At 34.1% G+C, this 26,842-nt stretch overlaps 1 protein-coding gene across 1 annotated transcript; it reads left to right on the plus strand.

The window, feature by feature from the left end:
• The first annotated feature begins 454 nt into the window (after window positions 1-454).
• On the plus strand, window positions 455-17,781 carry LOC111045950 (serine hydroxymethyltransferase, mitochondrial). Its single transcript, XM_022331427.2, has 10 exons — window positions 455-1,069; window positions 2,203-2,349; window positions 4,882-4,961; window positions 5,544-5,744; window positions 7,582-7,786; window positions 9,647-9,786; window positions 10,315-10,480; window positions 12,992-13,250; window positions 14,376-14,483; window positions 16,188-17,781. Exons 1-10 carry the CDS (start codon window positions 1,013-1,015, stop codon window positions 16,316-16,318), a joined length of 1,494 nt encoding a protein of 497 aa, XP_022187119.1. The 5' UTR covers window positions 455-1,012; the 3' UTR covers window positions 16,319-17,781.
• The last annotated feature ends 9,061 nt before the right edge of the window (window positions 17,782-26,842 follow it).

Raw genomic sequence — 26,842 nt, forward strand, 5'->3', positions numbered from 1 at the left:
TATTGTTTTATACTTTGACGAAATCTGTCTGGCGACTTCAACATCTCAAAGTACAAAATAAACCCCAACTGAAAGGAATATTTTATTTCCCAGTGAAGAAGACCAAATTCAACAAAATATTAATGATTCTCGCTTAAAACACACTTTTCGAACAACTGATGAGACCTACTCTCATTGTTTGAGGAATCACTTCTTTCTATAACAAAAGACATTCAGTTTTGGTAAGCTCGATTATAGTCTCCATGTGATGTAAGATGATTCTTGATAATCGAATTTGGATCAAAACAGGGATTATAACAAAATGTATTTTGATCAAATAAATACAAATTATCATTTTTCACTCTATTTTTCAAGTTTTTTCTTGAGATTTTAACAATAATCATTATTCACTGAGAAGGGAATCTGCATAAAAAGTGTTATGTTGTTACACCTTTCATTGGCTTCCTTGTGCTTGTTCCTTTCTTTTCCGATTGGCGCTTGGAACATTGAACCGTTGACTATAAAAACGTGTATTTTTTTGAATTGAATCCGTTCGGCTTTTTCTTTTGTTTTATGGTGATCTCGAAAATAAACTGCGAGGATTAATAATTTAATTTCATCAAATCTCTCAATCTCTATTTTATCACAAACCCTTTGACATAATTCTGTAACCGAGTATAAAAACGTGGCTAGCTAGTCGGTCAAGTTTTAGGTTAACAACCATCTTTGTTCTTTGGTGGGAAGCGAAGCGGCTAGTAATGGAAGTGATTTTTTTGTTTAGTCACGTTGACTGGTTGGCGTCGGTCCTATGGTAACCAAGTCAGCATTTCAATGTCAAATTCAAGGCAACGTACCACGTATTTATCTTGACAACACATGTCTAGAGAGATTGAATTTTTTTTTACTAACATGGCATGGCGAAGTTGAAGACACCGGGTGGAGTTCAAGTGAAAAAGTTAGTTGATCTACTCAACTGTCGCCTTCAATTCTGTTACTTTTTGAACTAAAGTATTGTGATTCATTTTCTTCCATTATGTTTGTTACCAAACTACATTCCTCGTGCCTGAAGAACTTTTTGAAGCTGGGCTCTGTAAGTAAAAAACATGTGATTTTTTCATATTCCCGATAAAAATGTTTTAACTTAAACATATGTTGTGTGTTCAGCATGTTTTTCTACTAAATTATTTCAATGTTATTTCAGTGATTAGCAGGTATATTTGAACTTGAAAATCATCGAATCCTTCTTTATATGCTGATAAACTTAGACCTCATGTTTTACCAGGTAGGCCTATTGCAAGGCACATTGCATACTTGGCACTACTTTTATTTAATAAAGAAAGTATTTTGTACAAAGAACAAGATAATAATTAATATTTAATTGCAAAGAAAAGTTGTTGTAGGTGATCTATTAGAAGCTTTTTGAAGCTAAACTCTGTAATTTTTCTATAGAACATGTTCTTTTTCCGAATTTCATATTCCTGATGAAAATATCTCAACTAGGCCTATATGTTTTGTTTTCAGCATGTTTTTCTACCAAATTGTGTTGATTTTATTTTAGTAATTAACATGGAATCTTGAACTTGTAGCCTATATGGTAGAAGCATTTTTTGCTTTTCTATATGCAGATAAACGTAGGCCGTTTGTATTACCAGGTAGGCCTATTGCATAATTATTGTCACTACTCTATAAATAAAGTAAATGAGAGTAGCCCAATCTGTACTTAGAATAAAATAATTAATTCAAAAGAAAAAATTGTGTCATTTTATAGCTTCATCGGCCGTATAAGTTACTGATAATCGGTGATAGGCCTATCTTCTTAGGAAAATATTATGAAGAAAGTTTGATGGGATATTCTGAAAAGTTTTACATCACAGATAATTCTATTTCAGTAATTAGCCAGTTGCAACCCAACCTGTCTGTTTTTATATTGCAGTTCTTTAGTGTATGATACTGTCTCTTTTAATAAGGCTGAAGTTTCTAGGACACTTCAAATCTATTGATTTAAAGGGCTATTAAATTTTATAAGTGCCCTAGAAACGGTAGTAGAGTTTAACAACATGATAGTTATCGAGAAGTGCCCTAGAAACGGTAGTATAGTTTAACAACATAATAGTTTACTGTGCAACACATTTCCTTTTTAGTTGTTAATCTCAGTTATAGGCTACAATTTCAAACTCCACTACAACTTGAAATAATTCAATAAAATGTGGAATTAATTGACAGGTAAGAGCTGCTTTAGTGGCGGGAAACTCGACATGGGTTGGTCAGACAGGTCAGGAAAGTTTGGCCGATGATGATCCTGAAATGTGGAAACTGCTTCAAGAGGAGAAGCAGCGGCAGCTAAAAGGATTAGAACTTATAGCTTCAGAGGTATGATAATGTTTTTAGCTACTCATCTATGCATGCGCCTATCATACATTCAAACTTATTATATACCTTCATCCTTCATGGGTAACATAATGTTCTGAGTTGTTTATCCATACATTCACCTATCATACGTATTCGAACTTATTAGCTTTTTGGGTAACATATTTTCATGATTATGGTTTCTTTATCCATTCCGAACTGCGATCAATTCATACTATCCTGATGTTTTTTGAGTCTGTGCAACAGCCTGAAAAAACTTTCACTGATTATATTTTTTAATTCTTTAGATTTGTATACTATCGAGCTATCAAAATTGAAAAGTTTCCTCAGGAAAATTTTTTTCCGATCATTACTTTTTGAGATATGAGCGCCTAAAGTTTAAATTTTTGAGATCGTTTCAGAGACGGTGAGATATGAATTCTTGAAATTTTGAGGATAAATTCTTCATGGTATTGTTTGATTGAATAAAACAAAACTCTCCTGTGAATAATAATTTTTGAGAACGTTACTCCATTTACAAAAAAATAACTTGTAGTTAAGTTATTATTGGCCATTTTTTGTAAATGGAATAACTTTCTCAAAAATTGATATTCTCAGGAAGTTTTTGTTTTATTCAATCAACAATACCATGAATTTGTCTTCAAAATTTCAAGAATTTATCTCTTACCGACTTTGAAATAATCTGTCCGAAAAATATAAACTTTAGGTGCTCATATTTCAAAAAGTAATGATCTGGAGAAAATTTTTTTTCTGAGAAAACTTTTTTATTTTGATAGCTTGATAGTTTACAAATTGAAAAATTTTATCAGTAGAGTTTTTTTTCAGCCTGTAGCACAACCTTCAACAAAGACATGCTGTCATTATTTTTTTGAGTTATTAATCTATACATTCACTTATTATTAAAGGTATAACAACAAACTGAAGCGAAAACCATGTAGAAAATAGCTCAACATATTCTAGAATCACGTCAACAGACTCGCTCCACTGAGTCTTTTCTATGCCATAAATCAGTAATTTCTTTGAAAATATTTAAAACATACATATACTCGCTTGTTTTGAATGAGGGTTATCGATATGCATTTCAAGATCTTAACAGTTTCCATTATGTTCTGTTGAATGGATGCATGTCTATTTTGTGTTTATGCTCACTTATGACGGTTGTTAGCAGATTTCTTAACTTACTCAAATTGCTTTCTTAGCGATTATCCTCATATTTTTTACGGTACTGCAGTGTTTGAAGATTTCATTTTTTCAAATCCCAATTTATTGACATGAAATCAAAGCTTATCAATATACTAGTAAAATTCTTGATTTACTAAAATGGGAACATAACTGCATGATAGAAATATATGGGAGTAATAGTTGTGTTTCATCGTCATATCCAAGCAAAAGATATTAAAAGATGGCTATCCCCTTTTAATCTATACAATATATATAAAGGAAGAAATTGTCTTGAATATGTACGGGATACGAGATACATATTTGACTGACTCATCATCATGTCTAAACTGATTAACTTATTAGAAGGTTCTGAACTAGCTGACTGAACTGATCAAATTTTACATAAAGATTCTTAATTTGCTGAGGATGGTAATAGGCCTATTTTTATCATTTGATTATCATTTTAATAATGAGAACAGATTTATTAAATTTATGATACAATGTTTACTTGAAATAAAAAGCCTAATCAAATGGCTTGGAACTATAAAATGGCTTGGCATGGAACTATAAAACTGAATTCAATATATTTGTGCTTAGAACAAATACCGGTAGTTAGTTTATAACACTTCCAGTGATGCAAATAGTTACAGGGTTTGCGGTATATTTGTGTAGCGTTCTCAAACTGGAATCTGTTTGCCTTTTGCGCACAATTGCTAGACCATCACAGCCGAATTGGTATTAGATTCACCCGTGAGGCCATACCACGCTAGCAATCAATCTCTAAGCTGGGTCACTGACAAGTTCTATGGTCTATTGTGGGCGTTCAGGTGACTGAAATTGAACCATACTGGTCGAGGCGCTGCCATTATATCTCTGTGGTGTGTTGGCCTTCAGAACGCATCAAGTTCTGATTAACGACCCTCGAGTGCGGCTGTAGAGAGATGAAAGACGGCTAATTCTCCCTCGTTACGGTTACACAGGTACAAGCCAAGTAACACAACTTGAGCACGGGTATCACCTGTCCTCGTCTCTTATAATATAAAGAGATTGAGGAATAATGATCAAGATACAATCGATTGTTAGTATGTTGTATTGTTGAATGTTATATGCGTTTCATTATATCAAATTAATATTAGACTAATTTACACACACATCGACTTTTGGACGTAGATTTTTTGCCGTGCTCATAAATTCTATTAGATTAAACAGATGATGTTTGTCAAGTCCGCTAAATCTATTAGAATTTCCATAAGGACGGCAAAAAATTGGACGTCCAAAAATCGATGTATGTGTAACTGGCTTTAGGAAAAAAGAAATGAAGTTTTCTCTTGTAAAAAATCGTAAAAGTTATAGGGTCATTCCTTATGTTTACAGAATTTTTGCAGCCGATCTGCACTCGAGGCTCTTGGTTCCTGTTTGAACAATAAATATTCAGAGGGATATCCCGGTCAAAGGTAAAAACGCAAGTTTATATAAATCGACTTGAATCTCTGGTATCTTAAATTTTGTTTACTGTATGTCTAGTTACACACACATCTATTTTTGCCGTCCTAATCAATTATACACAGATAATGTTTGTCAACTTCCGTTTAATCTGGTAGAATTGAAAAAATAGACCGATTTGATAAATTGAAAGAAATCAAGATGATACCAGACAGGTTCATTATGAATGTAATAAAATATGATATGCGTCTGTCTGTCGTACAATAATTTACTTCAGTTTCCATGTGTTTACATGAACTCGGAACGCCTGATCGCTCTTTTTGTATACAAATCATGTGTCAGCTTTGTTTGAATGGTAAGCGATGGTGTTATTTATTGGGAAAGCCGACAGTATAAATTGAACTTGCTCAGGTGCAGTCTGAAAATTATATCGCCAGACCATTACAATTATTGTAATTAAATTTTATTAATGCATTTTTTTGTCGAATTAGACATAAGCAAGATAGACTCGCGATCTATTAATGCCTATTTATCTCTCAATCACATCAATTTTAAATATCAAATTATGAAATATAATAAACTAATTTTTTCAGGTATTACGGTGGAACAGAAGTTATTGACAAGATTGAACTCCTTTGTCAAAAACGGGCATTGGAGGCGTTTGATTTAGATCCAGAAAAATGGGGTGTCAATGTTCAGCCTTACTCAGGATCTCCTGCCAATTTTGCCGCATATACAGCTTTACTTAAACCTCATGACCGTTTAATGGGTCTTGACTTATCGCATGGTGGACAGTAAGTATTGTTAATTGAATAAAAATATTTTTTAGTATCAAGATTTTAATGAAGAACATTTGGATTTAATAAACTCGTTAACTTATTTATTGCTATAGTGAGGTCCACGCTACGATGGCAGTATTTGATAATCATTGGTGTTGCTATCCTTGTCCATCTTTCGACAAAGCAGATAGCGCTATCCTCTTCTAGCTCCACGTGATCGTATTTTAACAATTGTAAGCAAGATCTGGACGGCGGGAGAAACCTCCACCAAATATGTAAGCAATATAATTATGCCTTCACCAAATATGTAAGGGTGGGAAAATGAAAAAAAAACACAAGAAAAGATCGTACAGGTTTTTGATATTTAAAACAAAACAATAAATTATTTATTACAAAATTAGAATTATAATTAGAAATTACGAAATAATAATCAGATGAATATTTCAGGGGCTACTCGCTTTGCTGCTAATGAAGATTCAAGTGTTGTGGTTATGAAAAATTTAAGAACAATGACTCAGTAGTCACCTACCTTTTTTTGAAAATGCTTCCCACTTTGGCATCCACTGGTATTTCGCGGCGTTAATTATTAATTAAAAATCAAAATAACTGATCTAATGAAATGGGTTCAGATCCCGTCCTATTCAACCATACAATTCTCTTTAAACTGCCCGAACTGCGACAGGAAAACTGTATTATAAAACAAGAGCAAAATCTATCCCCTTCACCAGAACAGCCGGACTTTACTCACGGTCCTAACGAACGAGCTCACACGCCGACCAAAAGAAAAATTTTGGGTATTAAATATAACTCAGTCAATGCCAAACATGAAGCCATTTCAAATACATATTTTTATCAGTCGCACAAGCGGCACGTTTGTTATTAAAAATAAAAAGAGAAGCTACAATAATTTTGACAACAAATGAAATAAACAATCTTTCTGTCGATGGCAAAAATTGTTCAAAGACAAAAACACTGTTCATTAAACTTTTCTAAATTAAAACTCTAAAATCCTGATCAATATGAGATAAATATATGATTCATATATATGTCCCATATGACCAGGTGACACAATGTAGAAATATTCAATCAACTAAATATTTAATCTAACCATGAAATTAATTATTTAATCTTTGAAAAATATATTTCTTTACGAATAAAATATTGATCATTCTAAACATGGATGAACTGTCAATATCACCTAAGATATAACGCTATCAGCTATTCTCTATAGACGGCAGAGAGAATCGGCAACACTGCTCTCTATCTTTCTCCACTGTCATTATAACGTGGTGCTCACTATAATTATGATGATTATGAACCGAGATTAGCGTGCTGTTGTGTAGATTAATAAACCAAGTCTTGAATTTCTTCAACTTGGAGAATTACAGTAGATCTTAAGATTTTAATGACGACTATTTGCGTGAAACATTTACTCAATGACTGTAGCACATGATCCTTGAACAGTCTAATTTTATTCTTTCACTTGAATACAGTCGGCATTTTTAAGTTAAAGATTGGACTACTGATGACATTTATGTGAAAAATTATTTGGATCGCATAAGTTAGGGTCTAGCACTATTGTTGGGTCGATTATTCAGTTAAATTTATGAGTTTATTGATAAGAGTATCAGATTATCTTAGTGAGTGATGTAACTATGATTTTAATTATCTTTTGGAGACTAATAATCTGAAATTTTGTTTGTAAAATTAGGAATTGAACCCTGCATGAACTCTCCATCAAACTGATAAAATAACTGTTTTGTTTAACGTATAACTTTTGTTTACAATAACTGATTAAAAAATGTTTTGGCTCTGATAAAATAACAATTTTTTCAATTGCTCAATGTTACAGTTTGACCCATGGATTCATGACTCCGACAAAAAGAGTGTCGGCCACTTCTGTTTACTTTGAATCAATGCCTTACAGACTCAATCCGGAAACTGGGTTAATAGATTACGATACGCTACAAGCTAATGCTCTACTCTTCCGGCCAAAGCTAATCATTGCCGGGGCTTCCTCTTACCCAAGGTTGCTGGACTATAAGAGATTTAGAGAGGTAATAATTGACATTCCATTATTAGGCTAATTCTAGCTACACACATACATCGGTTTTTGTTCGTACGATTTTTCGGCCGTCCTTATAAATTCTATTAAATTAAACAGATTATGTTTGTTATTAATCTGATACTATTCATAAGGTCGTCCAAGAATCGATGTGTGTGTAACTGGTTAGAGTCTTCATAACATGATGATGATTATTTAATAGCAATGCCTGACCCTGTTTTTTTTTTTTTTTAATTGTCGTTTACTGGCAACGTTACCATCTATTTAAAGATGGAAAAAGATTTCTTATTGAACTGTGAGAGTAACCAACTCTTCAACAATTATAACTAGAATCTACACAGCTCTCACTTTGTTCGAAAAACCGCTGCTATGCTATTAGCCAGTTACACACCCATCAATTTTTGGCCGTTCGATTTTTGCCGTCCTTATGAATTCCATCAGATTAAACAGACAAACATCAACTGTTTAATGTAATGTAATATATAGTGACGACAAAAAATCGATGAGTGTGTAACTAGCCTTCCTAGAGTTCCTATTGACTCGAATTCCACGTGGACAATAGCACAACTCCTGAAAATATCATGATAAACTATATTCCATTAATGGTATTGTTCAGTTTTCTCAGTAATAATAATTTAATTGGCTTTGACACTATGCTCTAATGTTCCCTCTCATTACAATTAATTTCTGTATTTTCGAATTATGTAACACGTTATCAAGGTTATTTTTCACCTCTTGACCAACAAGTAATAAAATAAAAAACTTGACCTCTATGGCAATTTTCAAAACATTAAGAAATATGATCGCATAAAAACATTGATTGACTTGAGATATTTTATCTTAATCTTCATTCATCAATCATTCTAGTCGAGAAAACATGAGTTCATTAGAAAATTGGAGACAGCTTAATGCCACCTAATCTACTAGGCCGCTGTAACTCAATTTTGAAAAAAATTTAGTTGATTCAATTTCTACAAAAACCTTGTAAAAATTTATAATTCACTTATGAATAGTTTTTCATGATTCAGTTATATTTTACTTATTATAATTGTAGAGTTTCAATCTTGGTTTTCAACCTAATTTTTTTAAACCCGGTTGCACAAAAGCCGGTTAAATTTTAACCGTGATTCATTCCACGAGAACCAATCAAAAAAGGCCTTTTTGATAATACACCTTCTTTTGGAATTAATCACGATTAAAATTAACCGGTTTTTGTGCAACCGGCACTTAGTATTTTAATTATTTTTAGACAATATTCTAGTGCTTTCTTGTGGATAAATATCGACAAAAACAGAATCTGAATTCATTGATTTAGTTATGTTAAGCCAGTTCACAGACATCGATTTTTGGACGTACGATTTTTTGTCGTCCTTATAAATTCTATTGGATGAAACAGGTGATGTTTGTCAAGCTCCGTTTAATTTGGTAGAATTCATAAGGACTGCAAAAAATCGAACGTCCAAGAATAGATTTGTGTGACTGGCTTTACTGATGGGATACTTACTTTACATGTCTAGGATCAACGTTATGCTATTATTATTTATATTTCCCTCCCAAAAGAGATTGACTTTGGTTAGTCTGTAACGAGTAGTAATGTTATTTTATTTAATTTTAATAGTTTAAAATTAATGTTTATTATTGTGTTATGAAAATGAACTCACAGCTAGCGCACAAGTTCGCTTTGCTAGCTGTGCCAATTCTATTTATTCAATCGAAATGTATTATTCATTTTGATGATTATGTATCTACTGAATATTTCAGTTATTATTGTATTAATGATTTGAAGTACCTATTTCAAGTGATTTTGTATTTTGGCAAAATAAAGATTTTGATTTGATTTGGATTGTTGTAGATCTGTGATGAAAGTAGTAGCCTACTTCTAGCTGACATGGCTCATGTGTCCGGTTTAGTGGCGGCCCGTGTCATTCCGAGTCCATTTCAATATGCAGATGTTGTTACAACGACCACTCATAAAACGTTGCGGGGCGCAAGGTATGATCATTCACTATAGTGTGCTCCATGTTACAATGGCTGTATTTGAACAACATTGATGTTGCTATTCTTGTCTACCATTCGAAAAGGCTATCATTTTCCAGCTCCGCAACTTTGCCAGATCGTTTTCCAACAATGTAGAAATATAATTAATCAACAAAATATTTAATCTCGATTATAAAAAATCATCATTTGATCATTGGAAAATATTTTTTCTTGATGAATATAATTTAATTGATTATTTGAAACAATAATGAACGGTTGATATCACGTCAGATACCTGTATTTTCGGAGATCCGACAGTGGCAAGACAGAGAATCGGCAACGATGTTCTCCTATCTTTCTTCACTGCCATCACCTCACTATAGATGATCTTACTATTTATGCTTGAATTTGATTTCCAGATTGAACACATTCAGATACTGGTTGCATAGAAATGAATTATTTTGTCATTCTCTCAGCAAATAAAACTAATATTGTATTAGATTATCAATGGATTAATATTTGAATTTTTGTCAATGTTTCCAGATCTGGTATGATATTTTTCCGTAAAGGAGTTAAGAGCATCGATAAAAAGACGGGCCAGCCTATAAAATATGATTTTGAGGATAAAATCAACAATGCAATTTTCCCAGCTTTGCAAGGAGGTCCCCACAACCATGCTATTGGTGCTGTAGCAGTTGCTTTGAAACAGGTAAATTTTCTAAGAGTTGCAAATCAATAAAATACTTGATATAGAAGTTTTTTGATGTGGATTTGTGAGAGCCCATTGATTTTTGGTAACAGTTTGTTTCAAAATTGTATCAAAATTAGTGTGATTTTGTGATTTGACAGGGTTTTTCAAATATTATATGTACTACGGAAGAAATTTCCCATTATTTCGAGGTGAACTCTACATAAATTATCTTTCATATAAAAATTTGAAAATTTCGCTTAAAGGAATATTCCGATGGATGACTCATTCTTAAGGCTAAAAATAAACTTTCTATATATTTTTCAAAGTATTTCGATTTGTATATCAGCAAGCTATCATACTGGAAAAGTTTTCTCAAGAGAACATTTTTCTCCGAACATTACTTTTTGAGATATGAGCGCCTAAAGCTTAAATTTTTGGGACAGAACATTTCAAATTCGGTAAGAGATAAATCCTTGAGACTTAGAGGGTAGATTCTTCATAGTATTGTTGATCTAGTAAACCAAAAATGTTCTGAAAATATCAATTTTTGAGAAAGTTATTCAATTTACCAAAAATAACTTTTAGATGAGTTAACTCATGAGACATAACTCATCTAAAAGTTATTTTTGGTAAATTGAATAACTTTCTCAAAAATTGATATTTTCAGAACATTTTTGTTTAATTCCATCAACAATAACATGAAGAATTTATCCTTCTAAATATCATGGATTTATCTCTTACCGAATTTTAAATGTTCTGTCCCAAAAATGTAAACTTTAGGCGCTCATATCTCAAAAAGTAATGTTCGGAAAAAATGCTTTCTTGAGAAAACTTTTCAAGTATGATAGCTTGCTGATATACAAATCGAGAAACTTTGAAAATATTAGCAGTAGAAAGTTTATTTTTAGCCTTTGCACAGCCTTAAGAATCTATGTAAAAAATTTCAAGTTGATCAGTCCTGCAGTTCAGACGTGACTATGCCTCATTCGTGAATTTTCTTTCCCGTATGTGCATAAGCCAATTCTTTCCTTTATATTATAGATTACAATCACTTGCGGAAAGGACCAAAAGGCTCAATCCCCCTTAAACTGCTCCTATTCCTATGAATACAAGACACCCTCAAACAATACACATACGGCCAGCCCGTCTTTGAGAGGAGACGATTAGCCGTCGGTCCCGTCTACCTAAAAAGTAGTTGTCATCTCTCATCATCCCTCTCACTCATTACCCACGCACAAGCCTAAGAGCTTATGTGGGCATCACCCTCAGTATTATTATAATAGACAGTCGAAAATTTAGGTTATGAGAAACACATTTTGAAATTAACGTCGAGCGCTTAGCTCTAGGGACAAACTAATTGCGCTAGATCGCTCCAGCTGTACTATTCACTTGCTGCACGAGCATAGCAGGTGTAAAACCGTGCTTTAAAGGTACACATACCAGCGGCTATTATTGTGTCTATAAAATAAATTTAAGCATCAACTTTATTCATTAAGAACAGCACTACAAGTTTCTATGAATTCGAAATCTATAGAATGAACATTGAATGTGAAAAAGGAGTTTAAAATGCATAAAAAATTTTTTTTCAGATTTTCAAAAACAAAGTTGACATAATTTTTGCTATATTGAAGAGGAGACTTGCATATTTTTCTGACCAGTAGTTTTTGTAGGGTATGTGCACCATCTGCCTCAAAAAAGTGACTTTTGAAGCCCTATTGTTAGCTAACAGAAGCTGATAAAAATATTTCAATTGCATAGGTTATGTCCTAAGAACCTGTCCAATAGATTAAAAAAAGAAAAAAAAAATGAATGCACAACCTTAACAATACGCACCAAAAAACCTTTTCTTGCTTAAACATATTTACAAACACATATAAAGTATAGTATATTTCGCACCTAGAGCAGAAAATGAGATTTTTCCGGCTCGAAATCGGTTTTCAAGTCCGAGGCCGTAGGCCGAGGAATAGAAAAGATTGAGAGCCGGGAAAACATTTTTGCCCGTGGTGCGACCGCTATTTTTCGCCACACACAAAAATAAACAATATATATGAATTAATAATAATGATTGTTTACTAAGCACTTCCGAAAGCAGAAGTGGAAGGTCATAGCTCTAGCAAATCTGAGGTAATCTGAATATCAGGAAATTGTCCAAGTATTTTTATTTTTCATTCTGATTTGTCAAAATAACCTAAAAGATTATGTTCAATTATGTGGGAGGTTGAGTTTATACTTTTTTATTCTTTCAAATGACAATAAGATGATATTATTATAAATGTTTTAATTATTGAATAATAAACACAAATAATGAAAAGTTTTTTGATCAGCTGTTTTTTTGATCACCTTTCTTAGTTCCATGTTAGCGGCTGAAAGGGTACTCTTTCCGGCCTAGGCCGAGAGTCGTTTGCAAACAATGTCTTTCAGATCTACGTAGGGACTGGAAAACAGCTGCTTTCTGTGCAGTGTGGCGAAAATATATTTTGCAATAATGTATTATTTGAGTAGCACATTGTTAATTTCTGTTGCTTTCAGGCAAAAACCGAGTATTTTAGAGTATACCAAACACAAGTTCTACTCAACTCCAAAGCTATGGCGAATGCACTCATTGAAAAAGGATATAAATTAGTGTCAGGAGGGACGGACAATCATTTGGTTCTAGTGGACTTGGCGAGCTCTAAGAATGTGGACGGAGCTAGGACTGAGCACATTTGCAACAATGTCCATATCACTGTCAACAAGAACGCTTGTCCAGGGGACAAATCAGCCATGATTCCCAGTGGATTAAGACTGGGTACGTTTTTTTTTAAATTCAATCTGTTTCTAATCTGTGTATTAAGAGCGTAAACATAAAATAAAACAAGTTTACAATAGGCATCGTCAGCTTAACAATATTTTCATTTTAAAAATCAAAATCAAAATTTTTATTGCCAAAAACATAATTGCCAAAATAATTGAGTCAATTTGTCAGATTTAATCATTACAATTTAGATACTCATCTGTTGAGTAAAATCCTCTAACCTTAAGCCATTGAGCATAACTGTTGAACTTTTTATATGTTTATATCCTCCATAATTTAAGGATGCACTGCAGAATAAATATTTGTATTATTTTATAAAATGGCGAATAAAAAAAGAATTCGCAAAAACAATAAAGAAGTTTTTACGCTCCAATTACATACACAATTTTTCTACAACTGCAGTATGGGAATACAAAATACAATAATACATAATAATGTATTCTCACCATTATTGAGGTTATGAACCATCATGGAGCTTGGATCACTATATGGGTAGAACCAGCAATCAATCAGCTGATCATAGACAAAAAATTGTAATTATAATTTATTTATTTTAGCAAGCGGTGAAGTAAAGAAATGTACTGAGCATGCGCAGCGAAATGAACGCAATGCGCATGTGCAGTGAGCGTAGAGCAGATTATTGGTTACCTACCCAAAAATCAGCTATCTTGAGATGAGTACGTGAAGTGTTTCTCGAGCAGTTGTAGAGAAAATATATTATTGAAGGAGAAAAAAATGATTATTCAAAACACTCTTCTACTCCAAATTTGTGTCCACGGAATAATACTAAGTAAGGTCATGTCCAGAGTCCAGCATAACTTTCGCTGTTAATATCATATCTGTGTTTGTAAACAAACAGTAACACATATACACTAGCTGATAAAAAGCGAAATGCGCGTGTCCGTGGCACATAAGTCTGTGAGTATCTTTACACTTCCTTTTTGAAGCAAAAATTCTACTTCTACCAATAAATGAAAAGCAGTGAATATATATTAATCTCTCTTTTGTGTTTCAATTTGAGATTACAATTCTGAATATAAATAGCCTGTAAGAATTAAAAATTAGCGTTGGATGAATCTTGTTCGAATTTTCTTTTATTTGTTTATTTCAATGTTTCAGGTGCAGCAGCTTTGACGTCCAGGCAGTTCAAGGAAGTCGATTTCACGCGAGTTGTTGAGTTCTTAGATGTCGCTGTTCATATTGCTCAAGACGCTAAGAATAAATCAGGTATTAAAACCAATCCAAATTCATATTAATTTGGTGTCAATGAATATATGAGTTTTAGGAAAGGTTTCCGAGCTCGGGATTTAGCTAAGTTCTAGACTTTAAACAGCTGGAGTCAGAGAATTGACTTTCCGAAACGGGGCTTAGTCGACATTTAAATTACATTTCGAAAAACTAGAACTCAAAATAAAAAAAGAAAATAGTGTAAAGTTTCAGCTGATATTTTGAATTATCCAGGAATGTTTCATTTCGTCAAGGAAAAACGTTTCCAATTATAGAAATGAGAAAATAAAGATTATCATAAAGACTACGACTGCGCCCCGTTTCGGAAAGCCAATTTTCTGACTCCAGATGTTTAAAGTCTAGAACTTGGCTAAATCCCGAGCTCGGAATCCGGCCCTTAATAGCAGTGGAGAAAGATAGATCAGCGTTCAGCCTTGTCGCTGCCTTCTATAAAGAATACCTGATACCGGTATATCTGCTGTTAAATTAACTGCTCATTTTTGTTTAAATAATCAATGATATTCTATTCACAAAGAAAAATATTTCTCAATGATTAAACAATAAATTTCATCATGGAGATTGAATATCTTGTCAATTATATTTCTACATTGTTAAAAACCGATCTTACAACGTTGCGGAGCTAGAAAAGGATAGTACCATCTGCTTTGATGAATGATAGAAAAGGTTAGCAACTCCAGTGTAACCAAATATTGCAATTATAACGTGGACCTCACGATAGAACAGAATAAGACATACTTAAGGTGCGTACAGATATACGCGCCGCGAACATGAGCAATTCACTTTTAATCAGCAGAGACTATATCTGTATTTTTACAGACACGGTATAAGATATAGATATAAAAAGCTTGGCATCAGCTGATTAAAAGTGAATTGCTCATGTTCGCAGCGCGTATATCTGTACGCACCTTAAGTATGTCTTATTCTGTTCTATCGTGAGGTCCACGTTATAATTGCAATATTTGGTTACACTGGAGTTGCTAACCTTTTCTATCATTCATCAAAGCAGATGTTACTATCCTTTTCTAGCTCCGCAACGTTGTAAGATCGGTTTTTAACAAAGTAGAAATATAATTGACAAGATATTCAATCTCCATGATGAAATTTATTGTTTAATCATTGAGAAATATTTTTCAGTAAATCTGTACGCACCTTTATAGTCAGTACAAAATAACTTTTGGGAGGGACATGCAGAGAAAGCATATAGCGGAAGGGATACAGAGGCGCTATGTTGCCGTTCTGAAGCGGCCAGCGTTCTCAAACTTCTAGTGACTGTTCATGTGCTCATGCTAGACATGCGAAGTGTCCTGTTTGAAAGCAGTCAGACGATTGACAAATTGGCAACTGCGCCTTTACCTATGACTATCCATCACTGTAATTGGCTGATCTCCCTCCATTTCTCTGCGCCGCATATTCCTCCAAGTCAAAAGTAATTTTGTACGGACTATATACAAAGTACATAGTAATACTTGTTCATACATAATATTATGTGTATCTACTGTGAATTATTCTAGTTGAAACATGTTTTATCCATTTCCGCGATAATTCGAATCTTGAGTTGCAATTTACTAGATGTCCTTACTCATGTATTGTAAGAGAGGAATATCAATTTGCTTATTTGAACATTGCATTTGCCCTGTAGTGACGAATTCATGAATTCAAGAATTTGAATGTTTCCTTTCCCAGGAACAAAATTGAAAGACTTTAAAGAGTTCGTGAAAGGTGATGATTCAGTGCAGAAACGAATGAGTGATTTGAAGACGTCTGTAGAACAATTTTCAGCGACCTTCACGATGCCAGGCTTCGAGGATCACTGACCCTCACCATCTTTAAGTGTGAAATCTTTATTTTCTTCGGTATGAAATGCTTTTCTATTACGCTTTCAGCTGTTGTCATGTTAGAACCTTGCTAATCTGGCTATTCGTTAATACATGTGAAGGAAGACTGGCTAGCCCCGTCTCCTATTAGCGTAGTCTAATCATGCTAACAAGTTTTAATGTTTTTTTTTCAAATTCCGATTAGTTGACTCTTTTAAATGGTGAAAATTATATACATTACTGATGAAGTATTCTATCATTATTACTTTTTTTCAAATGAATAGATGTAAATTTAACTGATGTTTGAATGCAAATAAAAGGATTAGCGAGGTTCTAATTTATATATTTTGGTAAGGTGGGGTCTTCCCGCAAGGGACTCCCCACCAACATAAAGCTTTAATTTTTTAAAATTTAATCGTACCATAACACTGAAAAGATACTGTGCCATATGCACATCAAACGTTTAAACCACGTTTAGAGTAAACGCAGTTTAAACCTCCATTCTGTACATAAATAATTGAAAACTTAGTTTGAACGGTTTTATTGAATTAACGAACTGTTTTATTGTTTTTTTCTGTTTTAACAGACTAGACTAACAAACACAAGTAGACATAAAAGTTCTTTTGGTGACTGATCATAAAATAGAATCAAACAATTTGAGTAAGACTCCAGTCTCAAACCTAGTTTAATGTAGACATAGAATTTGATCAATTTCATGATAAAAGATAATATAAAATAGAATAATCAAATATAAAAAATGATAAGGCATTTTTTATATTGAATTATCACTAAATGATTTAATCATTTACTCTAGTCAAATCTTAATTTTTTACCTTGGGATCTAAATCCCTAGTTTTTTCTAAATTTTCAATGTTTATTTATTTCGATTTTAATGGGAGTGCCTCAATTCTACGAGATTTCAAATTGAAATTACCTAAAAGGTTATGTTCAATTAGGCTTTAAAGGTAAAGGAAAGGTCAGAAAGGTACCGTAAGGTTTTGGCTTTTAATATTATTTATAAATGGTTTTTTATTTTTATTGGTTTTTTTGGCTGTTTTATTATTTACAATATCTTAATATTATTATAAATGTATGGATATGGATTTTAGATAAGCACAAATAACGAAAAGTTGAAATACTTACACATTTGAGGTATCGCACATATGAATGACACCCATTTCAAAAATGATGTCATCATTTCATTGACTTGATTATTTTTTCTCAACTTCCTTTGGAAGAATCTTAGAAAAACTTTAATTTTAACCTAGATGATTTTCAACGAATAAGTTGAATTTTATAAGGATTGTATATATTCCTCTATATCCATTAAAAATATATATGACGTTGTCATGAACAGGACTTGCACCAATAACGCTCGCACTTTAAACTTTGAAAACTCGCATGATAGTATTCACTTCTGCCTTATAAAGTGTAAATAAAACTGATTTTTTTTTATTGATGTACATAATTTCTTTTTCTTCTTTGGCTGTGCCTTATTCCATTTAAATGGGGAAGGCATTCCTTTCTCGTAGTCTGCCTCTCCACAAAGCCCTATCCAATGCTTGCTCTCTCCTCCAACCACTCTCCCGCTATTCTATCTGCCCACCTCATCCTAGGTCTACCTCGTCCTCTCACGCCATCCAAAATCAAATCCTGCACTCTTCGTCCAACATAATCCTCCTCCCGTCGCTGTTCATGCCCAAACCACCTCATCCTTGTCTCCTGCATTTTCTTTCCCAGTGGTCCAACTTTTACAGTGCCTCTGATCAATTCATTTCTTATTTTATCTCCTCTTGTAATCCCACACATTCATATTAATGATGCACATCATTTAATAACCCAATAAAAATGTTATATTTTAACCTTAAATGTATAATGTAAATGTATATGTGTTACCCACAGTAACAAGTGTATATGATAATTTATTTATAATCGCTGTAATCCTTATTATGTTTGGAAAATTGTTGTTTATGACGAAAAACCATTAGAAATTGCATGGGGCTTGGATCCACTAATGATTTTTTCCAACAAGTCATTGTCCTCCAACAACAAACAAATATATACTAATTTAAGAGACATAATATTTATAGAACTATAAGTGACTTATCAATGAATAAAAAACTAATTGATAAACTTCTACATTGCATCATATAACATTTTAAAGTTTTACATCCAAATACTGAGATGATCATTTCCGAATTAAGAATTGATTTCAAAATAAACTCATAAAAATATTGGTCTTGTCTTAGCTATTGAAAAACTAAATTCAGAACATTCGAATAGAAATAGCATTGTTTTCGACAGCTTGATAACTAACCTTATAGGATAGGTTCAAGATGAATTGGTCCTAGTTTGTACATTGCTGGGATTTATAAAGAATTTTGCAGCCTTGTATTTTGATGTACATCTACATTTGAGAGCCTCATCACTTCCATAATTAATTAAGCATATAGGAACTGTCCAGTCTTGGTCTTAAATAGGAGTCATTTGCCGTAGTGATAAGTTACATCATTGATCCATTGATAGCAGTGGAGGCGGCAACATTTGTTCTACTGTGTTGGGGGCAGAGACGAGGACGGCCTCTGGGCTTGCTGCCTCAGCACCCGCTGGGGTGCGACGACTCAACTTGGTTCGTCCCCTCGACTTTGCAATATATATGCATAGGCCAAGGTTGAAAAAAATAATTTTACACTTGATATGTTAGATACTAATAGACTCAAGTAAGTTGTGGAGCCACTGACATGCCTCTTCTGCAGCATCATGAACTTGTGTCAGCCCTCCATGATAGGAGTGTTGTGGACACTCAGATCTCAGGTGATGATTCATTGATTGAATTTGTCCACATTGGCACAGAGGATCAGAGGTGTATCCCCATGCTGTCATCAGCTCAGCACACCTTCCCACCTGCGTCCTGAACCGGTTAAGGCCACATCACTCTCGACTTTGCAATTAGTCTTTTCTACTCATACTCTTGTTTACTCGCATAGTTATACTCTACACAATCGTGAGCGCTTTTCCTAGGCAAAAACGACGATATGGTATGGAACATTTTTGGGAATTTGATTTACTTCTGTTTGAAGATTTCTTTTTCAATCTCGCTCCACACATTTATTAGGTCCTCGAATACACTGGGAAAGTCTTCAACCCTTCCGTTGATTTTTGTATACAATACTTTCGTTTGAGACAGCTGCGGCAGTATGGCAGTACGCGACTGCACCTCTGATTGGGTGATTTCTTTGGCATTTATCTTGCTAGCCTCTATCCCAATGGTCGCCAAACTTATGAGCCTGTCAGCTAGAATAGCATTTATAAATCTTCTAGTGAGCTACAGCTACCTAGGAATATTAGACTGAAGAAAGTACGGTACCTACGCAAAATGAAATTTTCACACTTTTATTACCTATTAAGATATATTTCTAGTTTTGAAATCTACTTATCTCATATAAAAAAGTATAACAAAAGTTGAAATGTACATTTCAATGAGAGCAGCGGAACTCTTTTTGGTCATAAAGTATTTTCTTGCTGTTTGGAGTGTACTTTTTAGTCGCCATTCTGATGCAGTGTCTCCAAATTTTCATCAGCCTATATAGATTTTGTATGAATTTCATACTTGAAAAAGATGCTTCACTCAAGTAAGTAGTGCTGAACATAGCTTTCAACCTCAATGCAAGTTGAATAATATTTGGATATTTTTCTTTGGGGACTTGAGGCAAAATATTTCCTGTTGTAGAAAGTGATCTGAGAGACAGATCATTTTGAAAATCTACAAATTCCATTTCAACTGAAGCCTGATCTCCATCAAAATGGATCTCCATCAATGTTTTACAGCACAAGCTGCAAAATCTTCTGCATGGATCTCTACAAGAGAGAGTTGATGAATTGTACCATAATATGCTTTTAAAATCTTTAAATCGTTGATCAAACTGTTGTCTCAAGTCTGAAAGAATTGTAACGTATTCTTGGTTATTGCTGCGGTGCTGTGGAGGATTTTTCTCGTCATTGATTTTCTTCAGACTAGGAAAGAGTTTATATTCAAACTGGATGACATTCTTTTGCACGAGCATTTCTGTGAGCTACCGGTAGCTCGTGATCGACTGTTTGGCGACCACTGCTCTCTCCTATTCTGTCTCTTTTGGTCTTCTCGAACTTTACGCAGTTCTGGAAACTGTTTCAGAATCACTTCATATTGAGCCTGTTTCGTTTTCCATTAGTGAGAGTTTTCAATGCTATTAACTTGCCTAACCCTATTTTCTTAAGAAAATTGTACCTTTCTAAATCACACCTCTCTTGAGCTTCCCGTTTATGACGCTTTAGAGAGAGAGGACTGGCACCCACTCAATTCAATTCATTTTATTCAAAAACTTTATACATTTCATAGTATGTAAAAACAAAGTAAAGACGATACATTAGTTTGTAACATTAATATGAAAAACAAGTAAAAAGTAAATGAATAACTCCATGCTTGGACGACAAGTCCGTGTGCATGGAGGAGTCTTCTGACAATCGATAAGAAAAATTATAACTATACTTTAATGACACTAGATACAATAAAAAATCTAGTAACTAAAAACTTAACAATAGAATAAGAAATTGAAAATAATAAGCAAAAAATAATAGGGCTCAACTAAGTGACGAACGAAAAAAAAAATTATTAAATTAATTTGCGGCATTTAAGGTATCATACAATCAATATATAAATAAAAAGTACAGTATCTGTGGTTGAAGGAGAAGAAAAAACTGAACCACCCCAATTATAGGTAAGGACGAACTATTAGGACGGGCTATTACAGCTAGACATAAGGAGACCGCAACAGAGCCTCTGCAGCCACCGGGCCAATACTGAGAAGCCACCTGCTCACTCCACGCTTACAGATGGCGATGCTACACCCCTCACCAATTGATAGAATTTCTGGAGGAGCATTACGATAAAGCCAATGGGCCAAATGGAAACAGTTTGATAATTGCATTGAGTTTTCGAGACAAGGGATTTGGATGTTAATATTTAATCTATTCCTGGTAGGATAATTATGCTGAATTTCTGTGAATAGGGGATTGTTTTTTTTTTAATAAAAATTAAAAGGTTTTTAATGAAGAGCTGTTTAATATTCAAAACTGGAAATTCGAGGAAAAACAAATCAGTAGGGTATCAGTTATTTTTCAAAAGAAGCGTTTTAATGAATGATCTTTGTGAAACTGCAAGGGGCTGCAATACATTGGATGAGGCACCCCCCCACGCCAAGATGCCATATTCGAGCAGGGACTGAACATAAGCATGATAAACGTTCCTACAGTGACCGGCACCCAGGACTTGCCCTAGCTGACCAAATGTGTAATTCAGCTTTCGCAGCCGCTGCCTCAGGTACTGCACATGAGCCCCCCAGCTCAGCTTATGATTGAATACAACACCCAGATACCTATACTGTTTAACTTGTTCAATAGGTGGACAGCCACAGACAGCAGACAATGGATTGCCACATGAATGCAACCTGAGCTCAATTGGTCCTGGGCTGTTACGTTGGAAAACTGGGAGGCACTTAGTTTTTTTAATATTAATTGACAGGACATTGTTGTCAAACCAGTCCTTCAGCTTGACGAGATCGATGGATGCTTGATTGAAACATTCATTCCAAGTTGAACCCACTGAGACCAGGGCAGTATCATCGGCAAAAAGAAACAACTGACCCTGTAGGTTCAACCTTGATATGTTGTTGATATAAACAAGAAAGAGTAAAGGCCCCAAAGTACTCCCCTGGATTACACCATAATCCACTGTCTTGAGGTCACTTTCCACCCCATTCAATGAAACTTTCTGTTGTCTATTTTCAAGATAGCTTTTGAACCAGTTGATTGTGGTATCTTTAACTCCTATTGCTTCAAGTTTAGTGATAAGTTTACTACTGTCAATTGAGTCGAAAGCCTTGGCTAAATCCAAAAATGTGATTAGTACTTGCTCACCTGATTTTGATGTTACATATTTTGTTATTTCAAATAAAGCATCAGAGGTAGTTTTAGAGCATCTGAAACCAAACTTGTTTGAGATTATGTTATTGACGTTTAAAGAATCACTCAACTGAATTTTAACACACTTTTCTAGAATTTTAGCCAAGGCAATCAAAAGAGAAATAGGTCTAAAATTACTAACAGAGGATTTCGAACCAGATTTAAAGATGGGAATAACCTTGGCAATTTTGAATGGTTCTGGAAATTTCCCAGATGAAATGCTGAGGTTTATCACATACAGAAGCGGGATTAGTAGCTCATGCACACTCTCCTTAAGCAGTTGAGTAGGGATGGCATCCCAACCTGCCGCAGAGCGACCCTTCATACCGGCCACTGCTCCCAGCAGATCACGCCCGGTAACAGGTCGCAGCGCAAACAGAGATTTTCTATCTCTTCTCGCGAAAATCCACTCTCCCTTTGTTAGGCGGGACACAAAGTTTACTACTATTGTAGGCGGATTACTATTGTTTTTGTTTCTGCTAGGCAATCTATGACATGCTGAAACGTCGTATCTTTCGAATTTCACGTTGAGTAGGAATGCAAGCTTTTGCAATATGTTAAGAATATTTTCACCTTTTTAGTACTAGGTACACCGGAAATTATTATATTGTTCTTCCTAGTTTGCTGCTGTAAATCTTCGATATCTTGCTTTAATACTTTCACTTCGTTGGATAGGCGCGTATTTTCTAGTATTATTTTATTAATGTTAGTACGGTAGTGTTTTCAATGCAATTAGTTTCAATATTACTGTATTTAGCTTTCAAGTCACTGATGTCACTAACCACCGTATTTAATGTTTTGTTTATTTTATCTAGTTTGTCATTGTTCTCTTTCCGAAAAGCCTTAATTAGTTCCGTGAGAGAATTTGAATCGTCTGTTTCGGAATCAAGACGGGTGGAACATTTGTCGCACTTCCAATTTTTTCGTAAACTTGATTTTTTATTAGGATCACTTGAAGTAGAATCAACGCAAGTTGGGTGGAAAGAACTATTACACCCATTACCAGTACATTTAAAACTATCCTTTGCTGGAACTGCACTGTTGCACTTTTTGCACGTATCCATGATTTTAAATGCACACAAACCAGAAATTGATAATGTAATATATTACAAACTGAAATTATTAACAACTGAAAATTGAAATCTGTTGAATTGTTAACGACCACGTTAAAGCACGGTGAAGCAAACGCCTGCTGGTTAGAAAGATAACGATAAGCTACTCGAAACTAGATGCTTTCTCATCGGCTGCCCGATTACGACTGAACTGAGACAATTTCCATCAACAACGCGTGGGATTCCTTTGCCTTCTTCCTGTTGTCCGAGTAAATTCTCATTGCAATGTGATGTTCTTCCAAATTTCCTGTTCCTAGCAACTCATTACTAAATTCATCCTTTTCCTTCCACTTTTGAGTCTTCCAGACCAGGGGTCTCCAACCTTTTTTAGCCAAGGGCCACATTGTTAATTCTTGGGATACTTAGAGGGACAATAGCAAGGATGTACGTGGAATTTGACTTTTGGGGGGACACACGACGGCGGATTTGGGGCGTGTAAAATTATTATATTTCCATTAAAATAATATGAGGAGTTTTAAGTAGGTTTAATTAAAACACAGGAAGAAACAAGCCATTTCATTTCAATACAAAGTCCAATTTATTGAGTGTAAAAAGGTCATAAGAAAACTTGACAATGCATGAATTTAGCAAGTTAAACAAAATGATAATAAATTTTTTATAGTAATAGGACAAAGTTGCCAAGCTAAAAGAGAATACTTATTTTTAGTGAGAAGATTGCATTCCTTTTCCACTTGAAATGTCCGCTCATTTAGGATCAAACTTTGTGGTTCCGATCATTAAAATTGTTTTCAAATGTTCATCTGACAAGGAAGATCTGTATTTGGATTTAGCAAACTTCATTTTTGAAAATGTCTGCTCACACTTGTAGGTAGATCCAAAAAGAGAAAAAATAGCTTCAGCATGGTTTTTTATGTTTTAGTATTTTTCTGGGAGAGACATGTACAGTCCGTGCAGACCATTTGCTAATATCTAGCAATGGTTGATCGCTGCTTGTTTACTGCTTATTTTACTCTTATTAAGAAATGGAGTGGCTAGTAAGAGAAGAGTACTGAACTCACAGTTATTGTCAAAAATGTTTATAAATATATATTTTTGAAAATCTGTAGCAATAACTCTCGGCGGGCCGGACAAAATCTATCCGCGGGCTGTAGGTTGGAGAACCCTGTTCCTGACCCTGAGGCGAGAGTAAGATTCTCCCTTATCTCCACTCTCTCTTTCACGAATTCGTTTTCTCCTGATGTGCTCCTGCAACTTCTTTAGGGAATCATTGTGATTTTTCGCATCCAACAAACTTTTAAACTGGAAAATTCTAGGTGGTGGAGTTTCGCTCTCCATCTTCTCTAATTTAGGTGTTTCCTGCGCCCTTCTCCTGTTTTCAGCATATATTCTCTGAGCTACTCTTTGATGTTTCGGCTGAATGATATCCTTAACTTTTGTTGTTGGGTTTCCACTACATTCGCCCAAAACTTTTTCTCCTGTTTTCAAAGCTTGCAACTTCAATCTCACTCTCATCATCTCAACAAAACAACAAAAAGGTCTTACATAAATAATAAAAGATACAGTGATACTTACAATAGATTCCATGATTTTAAGAAATACTGGAGAGTAAATCAAAATGTAAATTAATCCCCCTCTTTAGCTGGGTCTCCACTACTTTCACCCAAAACTTTTTCTCCTGTTTTCAAAGCTTGCAACTGCAATCTCACTCTCATCATCTCAACAAAACAACAAAAAGGTCTTACATAAATAATAAAAGATACAGTGATACAATAGATTCCATGATTTTAGCGTTAATACAACTAAAAACACTGAAGAGTAAATCAAAATGTAAATTAATCCCCCTCTTTAGCTGGTCGCTTGGCTCAGTTGAACTTGAAACTCTCTTTCGTTCTCAATGATCAACTGAGAAAGGCTACTGTCAACCTCATTATAGTTTGCTTTGTTTTGCAACGTTTCTGGAAGTAGATTCGGTCATGTTGGTAGATCGTGGACTGGTACAGAATAGACAGGAACCCTCTCTTTCAAGGAGTTCGCCTTGTCTTGCAAAGTTTCAGACTGAATACTCAGTTTCAACTGAATACTTCCACACTCAGAATGGTGATTATTTGAATTCTTCATTATATATTGCGTGAAACAGTTTCAATCCACATGAGAAACATCAATGTTTGTATGAAGGTTGATAAGGTTTTCGATTCTGGAAGGCAATATTCTTCATCTGATTTTTTTATAAATCCTAAATTATCTTGTATCATAACGGGAGCCTGTTTGAAGGATGTATGCAAATTAGAAAGTACAATTGATTGAATGAAAAAGTATACTTCACCTCACCTACAACGAATTTGTGTGTGAGAAATTATTAATTCATTAGCATTTGAATAATTGTGATTTCCATCTGTTAATGAATTATGTTGTGAGCAGGTAAGTTAATACTCTATTAGAATCTTTCATATTTTATCCAGCAGTACAGGAGAAGAAATAAGTTTTGAAAATTTCAGAATGAGGTGGAGAAAAAATAATATACACTATGGGCCGGTTTCGGAGCTCGGGATTTAGCTAAGTTCTAGACTTTAACTGGCTTTAAACTCTGGAGTCAGAAAATTGGCTTTTCGAGTCAGAGCGTTAACCTAGTCGAGGACTTGAATAGACTATGGAGTTTAGAGATAACGTTAGACCCTGGAGTTTATAATTTCGCTTTCTGAGTGAAGGGCTTATAAGTCCAGGACTTGAATTAGATTCTCGCACCTTTCCGAGTCGAGGATTCATCAAAAATCGTTAGTCCAGGATTTAAAACAGCGTGATTTTAAACCCTCGACTGGGGTAGGGTTTAAATTCAAGTTCTAGACTCAACTGAGCAAACACAATTCAGTTATTGTTTTGGAGTAGATAAAAAGTCAAATAGATGTCATGGAATATCTAAATTAATAATTTATAGTTTGCAAGTTCATTTTGAAATGAAATTGTATCAGAATTATGCATAAAAAACTAACCTCATTTTACGACTGTGACATAACCTAAAAATGTTCAAGCAAAATAATACAAGAATTGCCTTGGAATTTATAATCCAATCTGAATGTTATTAATCAATGTCATATTCAACATATTAATAATAATAACAATAATAAATTATTTTTCCATTTTTTTAAAACATATACGTTTTGAAACTCAATAGCCTAATTAAATTTTTATTCCAAAATCACTGGTTAGGATCAATGATCAATCCAACGTAAAATGAAATGTTTATTCATTCACCTTTCAAAAGTTTTGCTTTGAATAGGCCTACAAAGAAATCAATTTGTATTTTTACAAAGTAGTTTTTATAACGTAAAATGAAATGTTTATTCATTCACCTTTCAAAAGTTTTGCTTTGAATAGGCCTACAAAGAAATCAAATTGTATTTTCACAAAGTAGTTTTTAGAGCATGCTCATTTGAATTGTCCCGCTGTAATCAGC

This window comes from Nilaparvata lugens, chromosome X, assembly GCF_014356525.2.
Source record: "Nilaparvata lugens isolate BPH chromosome X, ASM1435652v1, whole genome shotgun sequence".
NCBI lineage: Eukaryota > Metazoa > Arthropoda > Insecta > Hemiptera > Delphacidae > Nilaparvata > Nilaparvata lugens.

Excerpts from the sequence above, each read along its gene's own strand:
- LOC111045950 (XM_022331427.2), top strand. The coding sequence starts at position 1,013 with ATGTTTGTTACCAAACTACATTCCTCGTGCCTGAAGAACTTTTTGAAG. Across the intron at positions 4,962-5,543 it reads GAGGGATATCCCGGTCAAAG|GTATTACGGTGGAACAGAAG; the intron begins GTAAAAACGCAA and ends TAATTTTTTCAG. Across the intron at positions 13,251-14,375 it reads TCCCAGTGGATTAAGACTGG|GTGCAGCAGCTTTGACGTCC; the intron begins GTACGTTTTTTT and ends TCAATGTTTCAG.